The sequence below is a fragment of the Pongo pygmaeus genome, chromosome 16 (genome assembly GCF_028885625.2).
Source record: "Pongo pygmaeus isolate AG05252 chromosome 16, NHGRI_mPonPyg2-v2.0_pri, whole genome shotgun sequence".
NCBI classification, from domain to species: Eukaryota; Metazoa; Chordata; class Mammalia; order Primates; family Hominidae; genus Pongo; species Pongo pygmaeus.
The window spans coordinates 54,367,620-54,385,032 of NC_072389.2; the positions used below are offsets into that span (position 1 = coordinate 54,367,620).

Here is a 17,413-nt window from a genome sequence, read left to right on the forward strand (position 1 = left end):
GGCCATGAGCATTGCTTAAGTCCAGGAGTTTGAGACCAGCCTGAGCAACATGGTGAAACCCCGTCTTTACAAAAAACACAAAAATTAGTCAGGTGTGGTGACATGCGCCTGTAGTCCCACCTACTTGGAGGCTGAGGCAGGAGGATAGCTTGAGCCCGGGAGGCAGAGGTTGCAGTGATGCAGTGAATCAAGACTGCGCCACTGCACTCCAGCCTGGGCAACAGAGCAAGACTTCATCTCAAAAGAAAAAAAAAAAATTAGTTTTGAATTTATCTCATGTTATAATAATTTATAGCTCATTTAAAAAACAATTACATTCTAATTAAAGACTGAAGGAAGAGTAGGTAAATTGGTCCCAGAGCAGTTGATAGTGAACCCTTCCACCTTTTTACTATCTAAAATCACTACACATAACATAGGTCCTACTCTGAGTCCAATCAGAAAACGAGAGGGGCAGGTACAGAAGCTGAAATCACTCTTGTGAACCATACCTTATTCACAGATGCTGCTACAGCAAACAAAAGGTAGACAAGGTAGACAAAATAACATAAAATGCAAAAAACCCTCTCCGTTCCTTTCCACTCTGCTCAAGGTAAAATGGCAAAACCAAGTCTTAAGGGTAGCACAGTGTTCAAATGGACTCGAAACCACTGCTAGTACGTTAAAATAGCAGATTTCTATAGGGACTCTTGGTATTATCTCAAATCACAGAACCTACAAGTTAAACATTCAGCTCCTAATGGCACTATAATTGTTTAATCACAAATTTCTGTCCCTTGAAACACTTGGTGCTTCTTCCACAGCCTTCTAAGTTACTAATCCGAATACAGTAAATGTTTGTGTTTAATATTCTTGCAAACAGAAAATGGAAAGAAAGCACGGGGCTCTGGGCAACATAGAAATGTTTTGAGAGTATCAGAGCAGTAGGAGTAGAAAGGGTAAATATATATAATGTAGATAATTTTCATTCTTTAACTAGATTTAAGTGCAACATACAATATACTTAATAACATTTAACATGTTTTGAATTGTTCTGATATATTTTGGGGAAGAAATGAACAAAACCATTTTGTCAACAGCTTCTGTAGGAGATGCTATGGAGTGCCCCTCCTATTAAAGGTGAGATAAACAATACCAGAATGACAGTACCTCAAAAAGAAGAGGTACAAGATTAGTAGAAGTTAACCTGGATACAAGTAATAGTTAGATGGGATAGAGAAGCTAATGGGGAGGTGGAGGAAACATATCATATGGGAAAAACAAAAATAGGGGAAAAAGAAAGTGGTAACATATCAGCTATTCTTCAATTTGCCATAGTTCCTGAACCTTCCAACTGCTTCACTCCCTGCTCATCTGAGCTTCAACTTTATCTTTCTCTCAAAAGTTCTTCTCCTTTAGTGATCTAAGATTCATGTTTGTACCTAGTCCTATCATCTCCTGATCCTTTTTCCCTCCACTTCTACCCTGTATTCTTTACCAGTTTAAAGAAACCGAGGAATGACATTTTGAGTATAATGTCATAATTCCAGTTTCTCTAGAATAAGTTATGAGTTCATTCAATAAAATATTTGAGCACCAACCAAATGACAGCCACCATTATAGGTTCTAAGATTATAATAACGAATAAAACAAAGTCCTGCTCTCATGGAGCTTACAATTTACTTGGGGGGAGGGGTGGTGTGAAGAGGGGCAATAAATAATAGATCACATGGTGACATATGCAAAGAAAAAGAGCAAAGAAGAAATTTAAGTGACGATGGGAAGAATGCTATTTTATATCAGGTGGTCATGGGAAGGCCATCCTGATAAGTGGTGCCATTGAGCAGAGACCTGAATCAAATGAAGAAAAAACCCATATGGTTATATCAGAGAAGAGCTTCTGAGGCAGAGGAAACAGCAGGTGCAAGCCTTTACACAGGACTGTGCTTGGGATGACTTGAGGAACAGCAAGAAGGCCAGTGATGGAGCAAATAAAAACAGCAGCAAAGGATGAGCTTACATAGGGACTTGTAGGTCATGGTAAGAATTTTGGATTTTACTGAGGGGGATGGGGACCACTAGAAGATATGGAGCAAAAGAATGGCATAATCTGACTTACATTTTAAAAGGATCACTCTGCTACTGTGGAGAACTGTAGCAGGGTAAGGATGAAAGTAAGGAGACCAGTGAAGAGGCTATCGCAATAATCCAGGTAAGAAATCGTGGTGCCTTGGACCAGAGTAGCAGAGGTAGAAATGGTAAACGCAGTCATACTGGATATAAAGCCATGTGGATTTGCCAATGGATTTGTGGGGTAACAGACAATGAGAAGAGTTAAGCATAATGCTAATATTTTGGCCCTAGTCAATGGAAGAGTAACTCTTTATAATAAACAGGAGAATTTTAAAACTCCAAAGTAAACACTAATCCTTTGTGGAAAAGCCAGTCTATTAATAATGCAGCCCTGGCTGGGCGCAGTGGCTCACGCCTGTAATCCCAGCACTTTGGGAGGCCGAGGCAGGCAGACCACGAGGTCAAGAGATCGAGACCATCCTGGCTAACATGGTGAAAGCCTGTTTCTTCTAAAAACACAAAAACTTAGCTGGGCATGGTGGCACGTGCCTGTAGTTCCAGCTACTCAGGAGGCTGAGGCAGGAGAATCGCTTGAACCCAGGAGGCAGAGGTTGCAGTGAACCAAGATTGCACCACTGCACTCCAGCCTGGGTGACAGAGCAGGACAAAAAAAAAAAAAAAAAAAGCCAAATACTGTAAATGCATCTAAAAGAATAAGTTTTCTTAAATAGAAAACTTCTGTATCCTATGAAGAATCTTTTTTTTTACTTAGTATTACTATAGTCTCAACTGCAAAGCAGACTAAATATAAAAACACATCCAAAGAAGTACTTTAGAAAAGTAGATATAATAGTACTTTGTCGTGAGGAGGTTTTTACCTACAAAATTTATTAGCTTAATTCCCCTCAAAACAAATCTTACCAACTTGAAGTTAATCTTAATCATTTGTTTCAGTGCTTTAAATCCCCATTCTCCTTTTTCACCTTCAAGTTCCAAAACCTAAAAAGAGGAAGAAATTTTTAGTTTATCTTAATATTAACACATTATTTTCTAATGATGTCCAATGTGTAAGTATTGAATTAATTTTACACTATATGCATAAAAAACATTTCCCCAAGGATACCACCATTTCTTAATGTCATTTTTCAGTCTTTAAAAAAAAACAAGTTGTAAGATGCCTACATAAGGATAAGCAAGCTTAAAGTTCCTTCATCAGAAAAATTAAGAGCCACTTCTTGATTATTATACAGTTTCTGAAATATTTTTTCCCCTGAATAACCAACCTATGGTAAAAATAATCTGTAAGTGTATCAGTAAGTCAAGAAATCAAGCTATTCATAATAATGAAACCACAACTGTGTGATTTACCCCTAAAAGAAACAAGATTGCAGTGATAATACCTACTGACCATCATGTTGGTGGTTCTTCTGCCAGAACCATCCCAGTTTTTCAGGACAATGGCCCTGCTCCATAGACAGCTTGATTGGAAAAAACATCTGGATAACCCTTTTGAAACACTTGCTTGTGCTGCCCAATGCTAACTGATAGGATAATTAAGTATTCAAAACACATTTCTGAGATAAAATCACCTGGGACTTATTTGTTCTAGCATATCATTAAAAAAAATTAACACATACAATCAAATGGAAAAGAATATAAACCTTTTGGAAACTGCTTAATGCGGCTTTTGGGTCATCTTCTTTTAATGCTTTGGAATTATAGTACTGATTTTCCAAATCCACATTTGGCTCGGAGTTACTATCTTCAGAGTATTCCTGTGTTGGAAAGAAAGAAATATTAAAAGAAAAAAAAAAAAGAAACCCACACATAGCAATGTAAAAAGTGAATGCTGTTAGGACAGAAAAACCACATATTTTTACAAAACAAAACAACCTTGAATACATACGTAAAATGCCACTGATATTCAACTGTTATATAAAACCAGGGGTTGAAGAGAGGAGGAGGGAGGAGTCAAAATCAAGTGTATAGCAGAGTATAATCATTTCTTTCTTTCAGATGAAAGCTAAAATTTCTATAGAATCAACATAAAAGAAGAATGCAAAGACCTAATATTGGTTAATGACCCCAATTCTGTAGTGGTTAAGCTTTCGTCAGTCATGAAATCTGAGGGAAACCTAATGTAGATGTGTTCTAATTATTAATCTTTGGTTCTGTAATCTAATTTTTCTATTCCCCAAGTCTAAATTTCATTATTGTAACATGGTTTAAAACTAGCTAGGATGGTAATCTACACATGGCAAAGTCATCTAGCACTAAATATAATTATGTTAATAAGAATACTTGCCTTATTTGCACTATACAACAGCTGTTTATACTAATGTTAACTTAATCAGCTTTATAACAAATCAAAATAAATAAAACAAAATGGATTTATATAATTTTATGAGACTTTCCATTACATGAGTTCAATTCTTAGTGGAAAAAAACAAGGCAGAAGGGAAAACTGGAATAAAACAACTATTTTGTGGAGCAGTATAAACAAGAGTGTTACACAGTTCCAGGACATTCAATCTAATAATGAGGATTACAAAATACACATGGACTGGTATAATGGAAATTATTTTCTTATGAGTCATAAGATAATTTCCTTCTCAGCTTTAAGTCATTACAAAGGGCAAGTTTATATCAAATTAAGAATAGTACCTGGAAACAAACACAAAAGGACAAGAATAGTTTTATAGTTATTTCTAAATCCAAATACAGATAACAAATTTCTTTATGAGATATTTATGAAAAATTCTGTTACAGTCTCATAAAAGCACAGGAGTGAAGAAAGGTATGCTGTGTATAATAAGTTACTCGAAAGCTCAAAAATACATTAACACAAGATGAATTTTTTCAGTAATCAAGAGTGGCTTTGTAATGTGCGCCCTCTGGAGGATAATTCCTTCCTCGCGTGAAGACCTGAGTCTGTCAGTCTTACAGATTTAAGACCTGGAATTCCATTATGTTTAACATATGAAAATCACTTGGAACACTTCTTTTAAGGACAAGATGAAACTAGGTGGTAAATAAGTTTCATAATTATTCATTTACTTCTTAACCCTTGTAATCTAGGCTTGACTACAAAGAAACTGATCAAGCTAAAAAAAGAAAAATTAGTAAAGAATGAATAAGCCAACCATACACGGAATGATGCTGTGACAGTGATAGCTTCAAATCTGGGTTTTGAAAGATAAATGGAAGTTTGCCCGCTAGACAAAACAGGAGAGGGTAAACAGAATAGTACACGTAGTAACAGCATAAACAATGGAAGGTAACTATTTGCTGGAACATAAAAATCCTTATTGACTCTACCTTCAAAATAAATCTCTAATCTATCTACTCCCAAACCCCCTGCCTATCACCCTACCCTACCCAACTACTTTCATCTCTCCACAAACTTTAACAGCCTTCTCATTCTCCTTTTTTAAGTTCTAATATCCTCATGGTTAAGCAGGTGAAATAATTTTCACAAAACGTAAATTTTCTTATTCCTCTCCTCAAAAATGGTTCCTATTCCTCTTAAAATCAAGAGCAAAATCAGCAAAACTTGACTCCTGTGTCCAACCTTATCTCCTATCAAGTTCTCCCTCATTCACTTTGCCATCCTGGCCTTAACTCAATGGCCTTAACTCAACAAGTGCCAAATTCTTCCACTTTTATGTGCTATTTCTATATCTTTCCACCTCTACCTCTACCTCTCTTCAACTAGTTAACTACTGCGTATCATTTCAGATCTCAGTCTAAGGGTATTCTTTAGGGAAGACTTGGAGTAAAGAATCACAGCTATAAAACCTACTCTATGCCTTTGGAAATCAGCTCTTTTCTAATTGTCTTATTAAGTTGGAACAAATATAAACAGATTTACCATATATGATTTATCATACAATAACTAAAATAAAAACTTCACTTAACACTGTTAAATAAGATAGAGGAACAGCTCGCTGAACCAGAAAATTACTTTTTTTTGCAACCCAAACCTTCAGAATGCAGCCTTGAACCTGGAAGTAAAATGAAAAGTACTTCTGATTTACATTGATCTCAAAGTAAAAATTCAGAGTCCATTTATTTTTGGTTTCTTGGCTCAAAACAAATTAGAAAAAACAATTAGGTCAGGTTTTGAGAAGAGGAAAGTAGAAGCTGAAAGGTATACATGACAACAGTAGGACTAGTGTTTTGGAGCTTCCTAGCAAATGAGAAACAGTATTTTAGAAAGGGAAGAGATTAACTTCAATTATCTGGAAATTACTGAACCAATTATAACATTGTTAAAAACAGGATCCTTGACATTTCCTATCATATGTCACACAGTGTCTTGTCATTCAGTCATGGAATACTTATAATAAGAGTAGTTACTTGTAACTTCTGGGACCTGATAGATTTCAGATAGAGATTTCTAAACTTCAGATGTTACAACTCCAAAAAAAAAAAAATCACAATGACTGAGAAAAGATTTGATTCAGCCCTCTACATTTTGTGACTACATTCTTTTGGTTTTTCATATCATACGGATTAAGAAATGACATGTATAATGTTTTTGCATAACTGCAATTCAACTCTTAAACAAATGTTATTGCTAAAATATATAAATACATGAGAATTGGCAGAACTGATGTTCTACTGATTGACTATAAATAGACAGTTCCTTGTTATGATCTGCAACGCCATGTTCGTAGGCTTGAACCAGCCATCATGACATCACTAACCCATCATTTGCACCCCACTGAATCAATTATCACAAGCTGTGCACTACTGCAAATTATTCTTCAGTTATTACACAGGCATAATTTTTCAAACTAATGTTTTGAAGTCTTTGGAAGAATAATTCTATTGTTTAGGTGCTTCTACTATTTATACTCAAAAATCATGATCTTTAATATATGCCAGCAATTAATTATTGCTCACACAAATCCAAACTAACAACCCTTCCCCTCAAGGTATTCATGGTCTATTAAGGAACAGATATGCAAACAAAACCGTAATATAATATAATATAATATAATATAAGCAATAATAGACACGCATACTAAGTCCACTGGCATTTCAAAAAGGAGTAATCAACTACTTCTGAGTTAGAGGAAGGAAAGATACCCAAGTCAGGTATAAAAGTATGAATAGGAATCGCCAGCAATGAGGAAGGGCAGCTGAAATAAAGCAATTAACATGCAAATGCAAGGAAGCTTGAAACAGTATGAATAAGTTTGGGCTGAAGCACAGGATGTTATGTAAAGGGCTGATGAAAGATGAACTGGTATTAAACAGAGGAACAGGACAACAGAAGACTTGCAAGGAGATTAGATCCAATAAAGAGCCTCTAAAGGATTTTACAAGGAAATAGTCAGATTTGTGTTTCTGGAAGAGTACTCTGGTAGCAATGAGGAGCCCATTGGATAATCTTAAAAGTCTGGCCAGGAGCTGTGAAGGCCTGATCCCAAGAAGCAGAATAAGGAGAAAAGGTAGGGGACACAATAAATGATGGAATAAACACAGAAGATGTTAAACAATGTTAAGGATGTAAAATAAAAGTGCCCATATGGGCACAAGATAAAGGAAAATAAAGTTATCCATAATGACTATCAAAGGCTTAGTAACACATGATGCCATTACTCAGAATAGGAAATCTAGAAGTATTGAGTAAGTATTGCTAAACTGAATTAGTTACGTCAAATGAAAAAGAGATAATAATTTGTAAAAGTGTAAATGTTTTTTAACAGAAGAGAAAGTGAAATTTTAATTATGAAAAACAAGCACTTGTTTTACAAGAACAGTTGTAAAAGGGATTAAAAATAAAAAAAACCCCTAAAGTTCAATAATAGTTCCAACCTACTCATGTCCTGTTATTTCCCCCAAGCAATTTGTGATCCATCCACACAACCAAAATCTACTCTTTCTCAAACATGCCACACAATTTTAAATCTCTGCCTTGGCATAAACTGCTCTTTTTGCTAGAATTCTAAACCACTTTCCCTCCTAACAAACTTTCTGCTTTTCTCCTAAGATACTCCCCTGCCCTAATACTGCTGCAAAATGTGTTCATCAACTCATCTTAGCATCACTCTTCTTAGCAAACTAAATTTTTTTTCTCAGTCATGCTTCCATATGACATGCATCTCTCTAACATAGAGCTTTGTATGTTAAAACAGCCCAAATTGTGAACTTCTCAGGAGCAGGAACTTTCTTACTCATCTGTGTATTCCGAGAGCCTGGGATATTACAAAATGCTTATAAGTGTTTGGTGAGTTAAAATAAAAGGTGGGTAAACATTCCAAAATAACACAACACAGAGCAGCCAGGGTCAATTTTGACTATATCTGGAATATAGCTACTGCTGAACAGGATCAGTTCCATAGCTCATTTACTTACTCTTGTATCTATTGCCAATAGAAGTCCTAAGAAATAGAAGTCCTTTAGGAAAACATTATTAGGAAAATCTATTGCCAATAGAAGTCCTTTAGGAAAACAATACTCACCATTAACAATGCTTTCTGAGCCTTGTCTAACAGCTGTACCATATGTTGGCACACTAAAAGGTACAGGGCAGTGTTTCATTATCCTTAAAAACCAGACACGATTCAAATCCTAGGTAGCCATTTATGGTTTAGCTACTGATAAAGTTATCCATTTAAAAAAATTCACACAAGTTAATGGGTGCTGATTTGTTAACTATGGAGTAAATTAGAATTAAAAAACAAAATAAAACAAAAAAAGCTGTCTGCTGGGCACGGTGGCTCACGCCTGTAATCCCAGCACTTTGGGAGGCGGAGGCAGGTGGATCACCTGAGGTCAGGAGTTCGAGACCAGCCTGACCAACATGGAGAAACCCTGTCTCTACTAAAAATACAAAAAATTAGCTGGGCATGGTGGCGCATGCCTGTAATCCCAGCCACTTGGGAGGCTGAGGCATGAGAATCACGCCACTGCACTCCAGCCTGGGCAACAGAGTACGACTGTCTCCAAAAAAAAAAAAAAAAAAAAAAAAAATTAAAACCATTGATAATTTATTTGCAGACATTTTTCTATATTTTTCTCACCTAACAAAATTGGGATAATATGGATTATACCATCTTTGATATTTTTTGAACTTAACATTTATACTGAATACATGTTCACTATGTACATAGCACTGGCAATCAACCATCATCTTTCTACTGATCTTTTTATTAAAAGGATGACAAATACGAGAGTCTGTAAGAGATCCTGTAGCTAAGACTCATTTTCCTCCCCAATGCACACAAAAAATAGACAAATAAGTAAAAATGTAGAGCATTAAAACTGCTATACCATAAAAAATAATGGGAAGATGGGTGGAGCTGGAGGCCATTTTTCCTACCCAACTAATGCAGGAACAGAAAACCAAATACTGCATGTTCTCTGTTATAAGTGGGAACTAAATGATGAGAACTCATTAACACAAAGAAGGGAACAGACACTAGGACCTACTTGAGAGAGAAGGGTGGGAGGAGGGAGAGGAGCAGAAAAAATAACTATTGGGTACTTGGCTTAGTACCTGGGTGATGAAATAATCTGTATAATAAACCCTTGTAATACGAACTTATCTATATAACTAAACTGCACATGTACCCTTGAACCTAAAAGTTAAAAAAATAAATAAAACTGCTATATATTAAGACAAGAAAAACAATACTAGTAAACATTTATTCCCCAATCCCAACTATGAGCTTGACTAGAGGAATACAATGAGGCTCACAGCTGGTCATATGGTCATATATTTAACCAAGTGGAATTATTCTAACTTTTAGACAATGTTTTCCTTGTAATACATTTAAATAATTATATCCAAATATAGGCCGGGCGTGGTGGCTCACGCCTGTAATCTCAGCACTTTGGGAGGGCGAAGAAGGCCAATCACCTAAGGTCAGGAGTTTGAGACCAGCCTGGCCAACATGGTGAAACCCTGTCTCTACTAAAATATAAAAATTAGCCGGGCACGGTGGTGGGTGCCTGTGGTCCCAGCTATTCAGGAGGCTGAGGCAGGAGAATTGCTTGAACACAGGAGGTGGAGGTTGCAGTGAGCCAAGATCACGCCACTGCACTCCAGCATGGGCGAAAGAGCACAACTCTGCCTCAAAAAAAAAAAATTATATTCAAATATATAATATCCTACATGTAACAGGACTTACTAAAGACTAATTTTTGGAATAAAGTCAATTTGTCTTAAATTCTTTCTAAAAAGATTATTAGAAGTTTCACGGTAAAACGACTGGACTGCGGAATTAAAACAGCTTATCAATGGCCTTACCAACTTAATGAATGGCACTATGGTTATTATTTCGTATTACTGGATCAGCAAATAATCTATAAACCTGTAAAATTAGCATTGCATTTAATGTCATTTACTACCACCATTGCCTACCACAGATTACTATGTTTAGAAATGCCTGCTTCTGCTTCTAATGAAAATCAAACAGATCTTAGAACATACATGACCATACGTGTATGTTGAATTTCTTTTACATTTCTTTTTTTAAAAAAAAAAAACAACAAGTTTGTTTTCTTTTATTTTAGATCCTTCTTGGGCAGAAATCATTATTTACTTTCTTGGGTAAAAACAGTACAGTTTTAGAAACAGACTTAATTTTTCAGGTGGTATCCTACCTACCTATTTCTACCAGATTGGGGAAGAACAAAGTGATTTAGGGTGTTAAAATATATCAATGGACAACCAATAAAGATATGCTGAGTATCACTGTGGTCAGCAATACTCATTGCTCTTAGTTAACACTTTAAAACGAGGTGATGACCAATTTTCCAAAAAACAATACATTTTTAATAAAAATAAATCTTGAGAAAGCAAGTCAATTCTGCACATTTTTTAAATACTAAGAAACAGAAAAAAAAAAAAAAAGAAAATCCCAGACAAAATAACTATTTTAAAAAAAGAAAAACTCTTTTGGCAAAAGGTAAGCATAAAATGGTAACCTGCTTCATTAATCTTTTTTTTTTTAAATATATGATTTAAGGAAATGAAAAACAAATTACTAAATAAGTTTTATGCCACCAAAAGTTTTAACTGTTAGTAAATTGATCATAAATAATTTTACAATTAGACACCTGATGAGAGACAGATGAGGGGAGAAAGCTATTTAATAGAATGCTAGGGGAAGAAAAACAAAAAACCCAACAGAAAACTCCAACATTTCATTTCATTATGTAGTAGTGCAAAATCTTACTTTAAGAAATAAAAAAGTTAAAACAAGGCTGGTTGTGGTGACTAACACCGGTAATCCCAGCACTTTGGAAGGCTGAGGACGGGCAGATCACTTGAGGTCAGGAGTTCAAGACCAGTCTGACCAACATGGTGAAACCCCGCCTCTAAACACAAAAAATTAGCCAGGTGTGGTGGCAGGCACCTGTAATCTCAGCTACTAAGGAGGCTGAGGCAGGAGAATCACTCAAATCCGGGAGGCAGAGGTTGCAGTGAGCTGAGATTGTGCCACTGCACTCCAGCCTGGGCAACAGAGTGAGACTCCGTTTCAAAAAAAAAAGTTAAAGCAATTATATATTCAATTTTATTATACTGCTCATGTAGCGTAGGCCCTAAAAGGCTGGGAAAACATGACCAAGTTAAAACACTGTATGTTTAATAAAAAAATCTTGCAAAAGTTAATCAAGTACTTCATGGGATAAAACGATTCTCACTGCTATTACTACATTACATTCTCAAAGATGATCTTCAGCTTAATCACAGTGCTAATAAGTTATGTATCCAACAGACTACTGCTTAGGAAAGAGATAAGCAGAAACACTTACAAACACAAACTAATAATACAAATGCAATTTCTCAAGAGATGACATACAGCTGGGCACAGTGGCACGTGCCAGTAGTCTCAGCTACTTAAGAGGCTGAGGCGGGATGATTGGTTGGGCCCAGGAGTTTGGGCCCAGCCTGAGTAACACAGCAAAATCCCATCTCTAAAAATATATACATGCATAAATAAATAAAGAAGACATACAAATGGCCAACACATACATGAAAAAAAAGCTCAATATCACTACCAAAGAAATGCAAATCAAAACCACAATTAGAATGGTTATTAATCAAAAAGACAAAAAATAATAGAATGCTGGCAAGAAAGTGGAGAAAACAGAACTCTTCTACACTTTTGATGGAGATGTAAATTAGTATAGCCATTATGGAGATTTCTCAAAAACTAGAAGTAGAACTACCATAAGATCCTGCAATCCATTCCTGGGTTTATCCAAAGGAAAGAAAATCGGTCTATTAAAGGAATACCTGCACTCCATGTTCATTGCAGCATTATTCATAACAGCAAAGACAGGGAATCAACCTAAGTGTCCATCAATGGATAAACGGATGAAGAAAATGTGGTGTATATATATATAATGGAATATTATTTGACTATAAAAAAGAATGAAATTCTGTCAATTTGCAGCAACATGGACCTGGAGATTTAGGTTAAGTGAAATAAGCCAGGCACAGAAAGACAAATATCACATGTTCTCACTCAGATGTGGGAGCAAAAGAAGTTGATTTCATGGTGGTAGAGAGTAGAATGATAGGAAGGGTGTTGGCGGGGAAAGAGGAGTGGGGAAGTAAGAGAAGTTGGTTAATGGTATGTACAAACCAACAGTTAGATAGAAGGAATAAGTTCTAATGTTTGACAGCGGAGTAGGGTGACTATGGTTAAAACGTATTTTATATTTCAAAATATCTAGAAGAGATGACTTTAAATATTCCCTAGACACAGAAATGATAAAAACACAAGGTGATGGATATCCTAAATATCGACTTGATCATTACATATCCTGTGCATGTAACAAAACCCCCCATAAATATGTACAAAATACTATGAATCAATTAAAAAAATACAAGCACATATAAAAGAAACATTTTGATACAAAACACCTGTAATATGAATAAACAGGTAATAAGTAAAAATGGACAGATACATATTCTTAATGAACTGAAGTCACTGCCTACAACTGGCTTGCACAAACTAAAATGTAAGGTAGACACCATAACTATTAGCGAAACTACATTTAACTTTAAAAATTATAAAAATCTCTACTATGACTTTCAAATAATAGCGAGAATTTCCGTTCTCCCTTTTGCAAAGTGTGCTTTATTTTAAAATGCAAAAAATTGAAAATATATACGAAGAAGTTATAGACTAATTCAAAACAATGTATTAATATTTTGACAATCTCTGGCACTTAAAATGAGTCAGACGCCCCAAAACATCTATTTCGTAACTTTATGACAATGCAGCATCACCACAAAAGAACCATATGAAACACCCCCAAAATAAAGAAACACAGCAAAATTGACGTTAATTCTGGGTCAAGATAATCTTCTGAGTTTCCACACGATGTTTTTGAATAGCAAACATTATTCAAACTTGCAAATCCATTAATAAATGAAGCTTCGAATCTTTAAAAATCTCCATTCAGTCAGAAAAATTCGTTTATTTCTATGCCGTTGCTGTTTTAAACTTTGTATACTGGGAAATTTCTAAGGGAAAAGCCATGGGTTCAATTATCTTTCACCAGTCCTCCAAAAACACCACAAGCAAAACCTCCTCCCCAGCTTTTCTTTATAAAGAACTGAAAAAGTGGTTCGACTACCTTTTTTTCAGTTATCTTTGCTCTGAACTCTCCCCTACACACTTACCTCGGACCAAAACTGGCCCTGGCAAGATTATTTAAGCTGTGTCTCCAGGAGACTCACAAGCTGCGTTTCGCGGTCAGGCCTGGGAGCAGTAAGGACACCCCAGTTTTCAGACTCTCCTAGCATTTCGCACCCGCTCAGTTCAAGTGTGAAGAAGTGGGGGCTCAGAACGCTGGGCCCGAAAGGGCAAAGCCAGGGCCTACACCGCAGCATGGTCACCGAGGCGGCTACCGCGGTGGGGAGGCAGAAGACACAGAGAACCGAACGCCTGGGGCCAGGGGCATCCGTGTAAACCCAAGAGGCGCTCAGACTCGGATGGCAAGGCCCGGGGCCCCCTTCGCTGCCTCTTTTGCCCTCCCTTCCCCCATGCTGGAGAAGCAGGGCCCGGGCCCGGTGCGGGAACGGGGAGGAGGTAAACCAGTCCTGTCACCGCACTGAGAGAGGCTGGAAACGGCACATGCTCTACGGGGAGAGGCCGCGGGCGCCCCGGCCCGGACCCCGAAAACTAGACATCTCCACCCCCAGAGTTCCATTCCCTGCGCCTCACCAGGTCGTAGTCCTCCTCATCATCGCACATGAAATCATCCTCCATGTCAGACATCTTGGCCGGGAGGGGGAGGAGAAATTGGAGACAACCTCCTCCCACAATCCTCCGCGGCTCAGAGGCGTCACTCTCAGCTTCTTTCCGCCTTCCAGTCCCTCTTAGAGGAGCTGTTTCCTGCCGGAACTAATTGTCTCGACATGTAGATGATTCGCTACGACTCCAAAAGAGACTGCACCGCCCCCTTTTCCTCCGAAGCGGTTGGTGCCTTACCAACTAAACCTGGCAACTGGGACATCGTCAGGTGCTGCAGGTCTCAGCCGAAGGGCGTCAGAAACTGCGCTCGCATCGAGCAGTTCCCAGCCTCCTGGGTAAGGGAGCAGTATCCTCCCTTGCTTGGGACTCTGGAAGCATCTCATTCCGGTGAAAGTAAGGGACAGCTTAGGACCAGAAGCCTTTCGCGGAGAAAAGGCTGACATGCCCGTTCTATATGACAGGTATTATTTCTGCTATCATTGTACGTGTGCATTTAGCCCACACATTGCGGTGGGTGTTCCTAAGATACTTGGAGTACTTTTCAGCAACACAGTTTACACTTAATGCTTGTTATATTTGTAGTTGACAAAACAATTCTATGGATATCCTAAATTAGGTATGCAGCTATCAGTTGAGTTGCCTTAAATCTTACTCAGTTGTTCAACGAATTGTAAACTGACCTTTACAGCCCTTGGGACCAAATTAAGGTAACAACGACTGGTTTTTAAAAAATACATTACTGGGAACCTGAGGGCATCATGTTGTGAGGAGATGGGGGCTGCGGTGACTCACGGGATCAGGAATTTCAAGAGAACCGAGCGGAACGGGAAATCGGCAACATGAAGCCCTCTCTCGCTCCCAGGCACCCCTCTACCAACAGCCTCCTGCCAGAGCAGATTAATCTCTATCCAGAAATTAAGGGAGAGATTGCTCGTAAAGATGACAAGCTACTGTCATTTCTAAAATATGTGTATGTTGATTCCAAAGATCCTGTGTCTTCCGTGCAGGTGAAAGCTGCTGAAACACGTCAGGAGCCAAAGAAATTCAGATTGCCGAAAGGCCGTCACTTTGATATGATAAATATTAAGAGCATTCCCAAAGGCAAAATTTCCACTGTAGAAGCATTGACACTTTTCAGTAATCATAAACTTTATCCAGAAACATGAACTGCTGAGAAAATAGCGCAAGAATATCATTTAGAACAGAAAGATATGAATTCCCTTCTTAAATATTTTGTTACTTTTGAAGTCAAAATCTTCCCTCCTGAAGACAAGAAAGCAATACAATCAAAATGAAGAAAATCACAAAAATTTCCTATGTGTACTCCTCATCCCTCATCCTGTATATTTTCTCACTTTTGCATATTAAATTATGTTAATTACCAAGTGTTTAATGCTCTAATTGTGAGAGCATCCTCTTAATATTTATTGAGATCCCTGAATTTTCAAGATTGCCATAGACTGTATTTTGTTTTCTTTTAATTTGGCATATTTCATATGTACATGTTAGCATGACTAATCAGCACATCTGTACTTTTATTATAAGTAAAAGAGTTAATTTGTTATTTTAGACACATCATACCAACTTTTAAATTGGTCATATGACCCCTTGGGAAGTGTCCTGAATCCCTCATTTAAGTTTTCCTTTCCAAGTTAGGTGTTTAGTTCATTCTTCATATGTGATAGTGAAAGTAAAAACTTTCCTGACTCTTAAGACTGACATTTTCTTGTTAGGGGAAGAGACTAGGTAGTAAGGTAGACTAACAGTATTTGCCAAATAAAGGCACATAGGAGAAAATAAAGAATCAATAAAATCTAATTAAAATTACTACCCCAGGGAATAAGAAGTATTGAGGATTTATTTTGAATTGGTTTTAAGTATGGAATAATTGTCTTTACAGTTATAAAAAGTAATTAGTGGTGTTTACGAAATGTTGGGAATTTCTGCTTTGACAAATAGGTAAGTCCCATGGCCTTCAGAGAGCGAGGCAGTAGTAGAAACTTTCGAAAAAGTAACATTTCTCTGGATTTAACATGGAACTAGAAAAATTTAAAGAATAATTAAAAAACCATGGTAAATGAAATTTGGTGATTATATGTAGTTTTGGATGTTAATGCTAGTTGAGAGAAGAGAGAAAAAATAGCAAGTAGAAGCAGAGAACAGGATCATTGGAAGATACCTGAGAAATTGCTGCTTCATCCATTTTAGCAAACTTATTAGCACGGCATGTACCAGTACTAGGATCTTGAGTAAGAGTGTGTGAGTTTAGCTGTGCCTAATATATTACTACTTGTGGGATCTTTGGGAGACTATGTCCTCTTTGAGACTGAATTTCTTCTATAAAATGAACATAATGCTACCTTACTTAAATTTAAGGGTTATCATGAAGATAAATGAAATAGTAAAGGACTACAAAAGACCAAGGAAATAATGAAATTTTTTTTTTTTTTTTTGTAGTGGAGAAACGCCTGGGGAGAATATATGACCTAAGGTTTCTGTAGTTTATGACCTAACAAGGCCCAGAACTTAGTTTTTCAAATCCTAGTAGTGTGTTTTTTCTGATGTGCCAAGAAGCAGCACACCTCAGAGAAGGGAATAAGTGTGAATTGTGGGTATATTGAGGTTATCAGTGTGCTTCTGAGGGAAGATAGGCATCACTGCTTCCCAAAGATGCCCCTGGAAATGATATAGAAGGTGCTGAAGAATTCAACATGATGACGGAATGAGGCATTTGTAGTAATGCTGAGAACAGAAAAATGAACTAAGTGGAAAATTTGTAAGCATGTCTTTGAATGTAGATTGGTTAGGTGAACAAACTACCTAGTTTATTTTTAGTTCAGTACAATAATTGTTTTAAGAAAACATGAAATAACTACTCAATATAAAATGCATTTTAAAACTCTTGTAAATCAGTCAAAACTTTATTCCATTTGTCATAATGGTCACTAGTTGAGTCACTGATACTAGTACACTCTTATTTCCGAGCCATCTTTATTCATATCTACATTGTGTGGTTAGGCAGCTGTTATGTGGTGTCACATGATAAAAGATTTCTTCCCATACCATTTAAAAAAATACTATTACACAAAATCATTGGCAGAATTCAAAATAAAGAAAAAAATGAAATAAAG

General features: G+C 36.9%; 2 protein-coding genes and 1 pseudogene across 7 annotated transcripts in view; 2 read left to right on the forward strand and 1 right to left on the reverse strand.

The window, feature by feature from the left end:
- COPS2 (COP9 signalosome subunit 2) overlaps nucleotides 1-14,592 on the reverse strand; it is a 28,640-nt gene extending 14,048 nt beyond the window's left edge. Inside the window, exons 1-3 of one of the 3 annotated variants that reach the window (XM_054451221.2) lie at nucleotides 14,253-14,592; nucleotides 3,714-3,827; nucleotides 2,974-3,051 (exon numbers count right to left, since the gene is read on the reverse strand). In XM_054451221.2, coding sequence (XP_054307196.1) covers nucleotides 2,974-3,051; nucleotides 3,714-3,827; nucleotides 14,253-14,306 — 246 coding nt within the window. In that variant the 5' untranslated portion in view covers nucleotides 14,307-14,592. The remainder of the gene's footprint in view (nucleotides 1-2,973; nucleotides 3,052-3,713; nucleotides 3,828-14,252) is intronic. The other 2 variants (XM_054451223.2, XM_054451224.2) reach the window with 2 other exon arrangements.
- The window catches only part of GALK2 (galactokinase 2), a 182,166-nt gene continuing 179,187 nt past the window's right edge, over nucleotides 14,435-17,413 (forward strand). Inside the window, exon 1 of one of the 4 annotated variants that reach the window (XM_054451218.2) lies at nucleotides 14,435-14,743. In XM_054451218.2, the coding sequence (XP_054307193.1) occupies nucleotides 14,724-14,743 (20 nt within the window). In that variant the 5' untranslated portion in view covers nucleotides 14,435-14,723. The remainder of the gene's footprint in view (nucleotides 14,744-17,413) is intronic. The other 3 variants (XM_054451215.2, XM_063652214.1, XM_054451214.2) reach the window with 3 other exon arrangements.
- On the forward strand, nucleotides 14,774-15,637 carry LOC129014151 (NADH dehydrogenase [ubiquinone] 1 alpha subcomplex assembly factor 4-like; annotated as a pseudogene).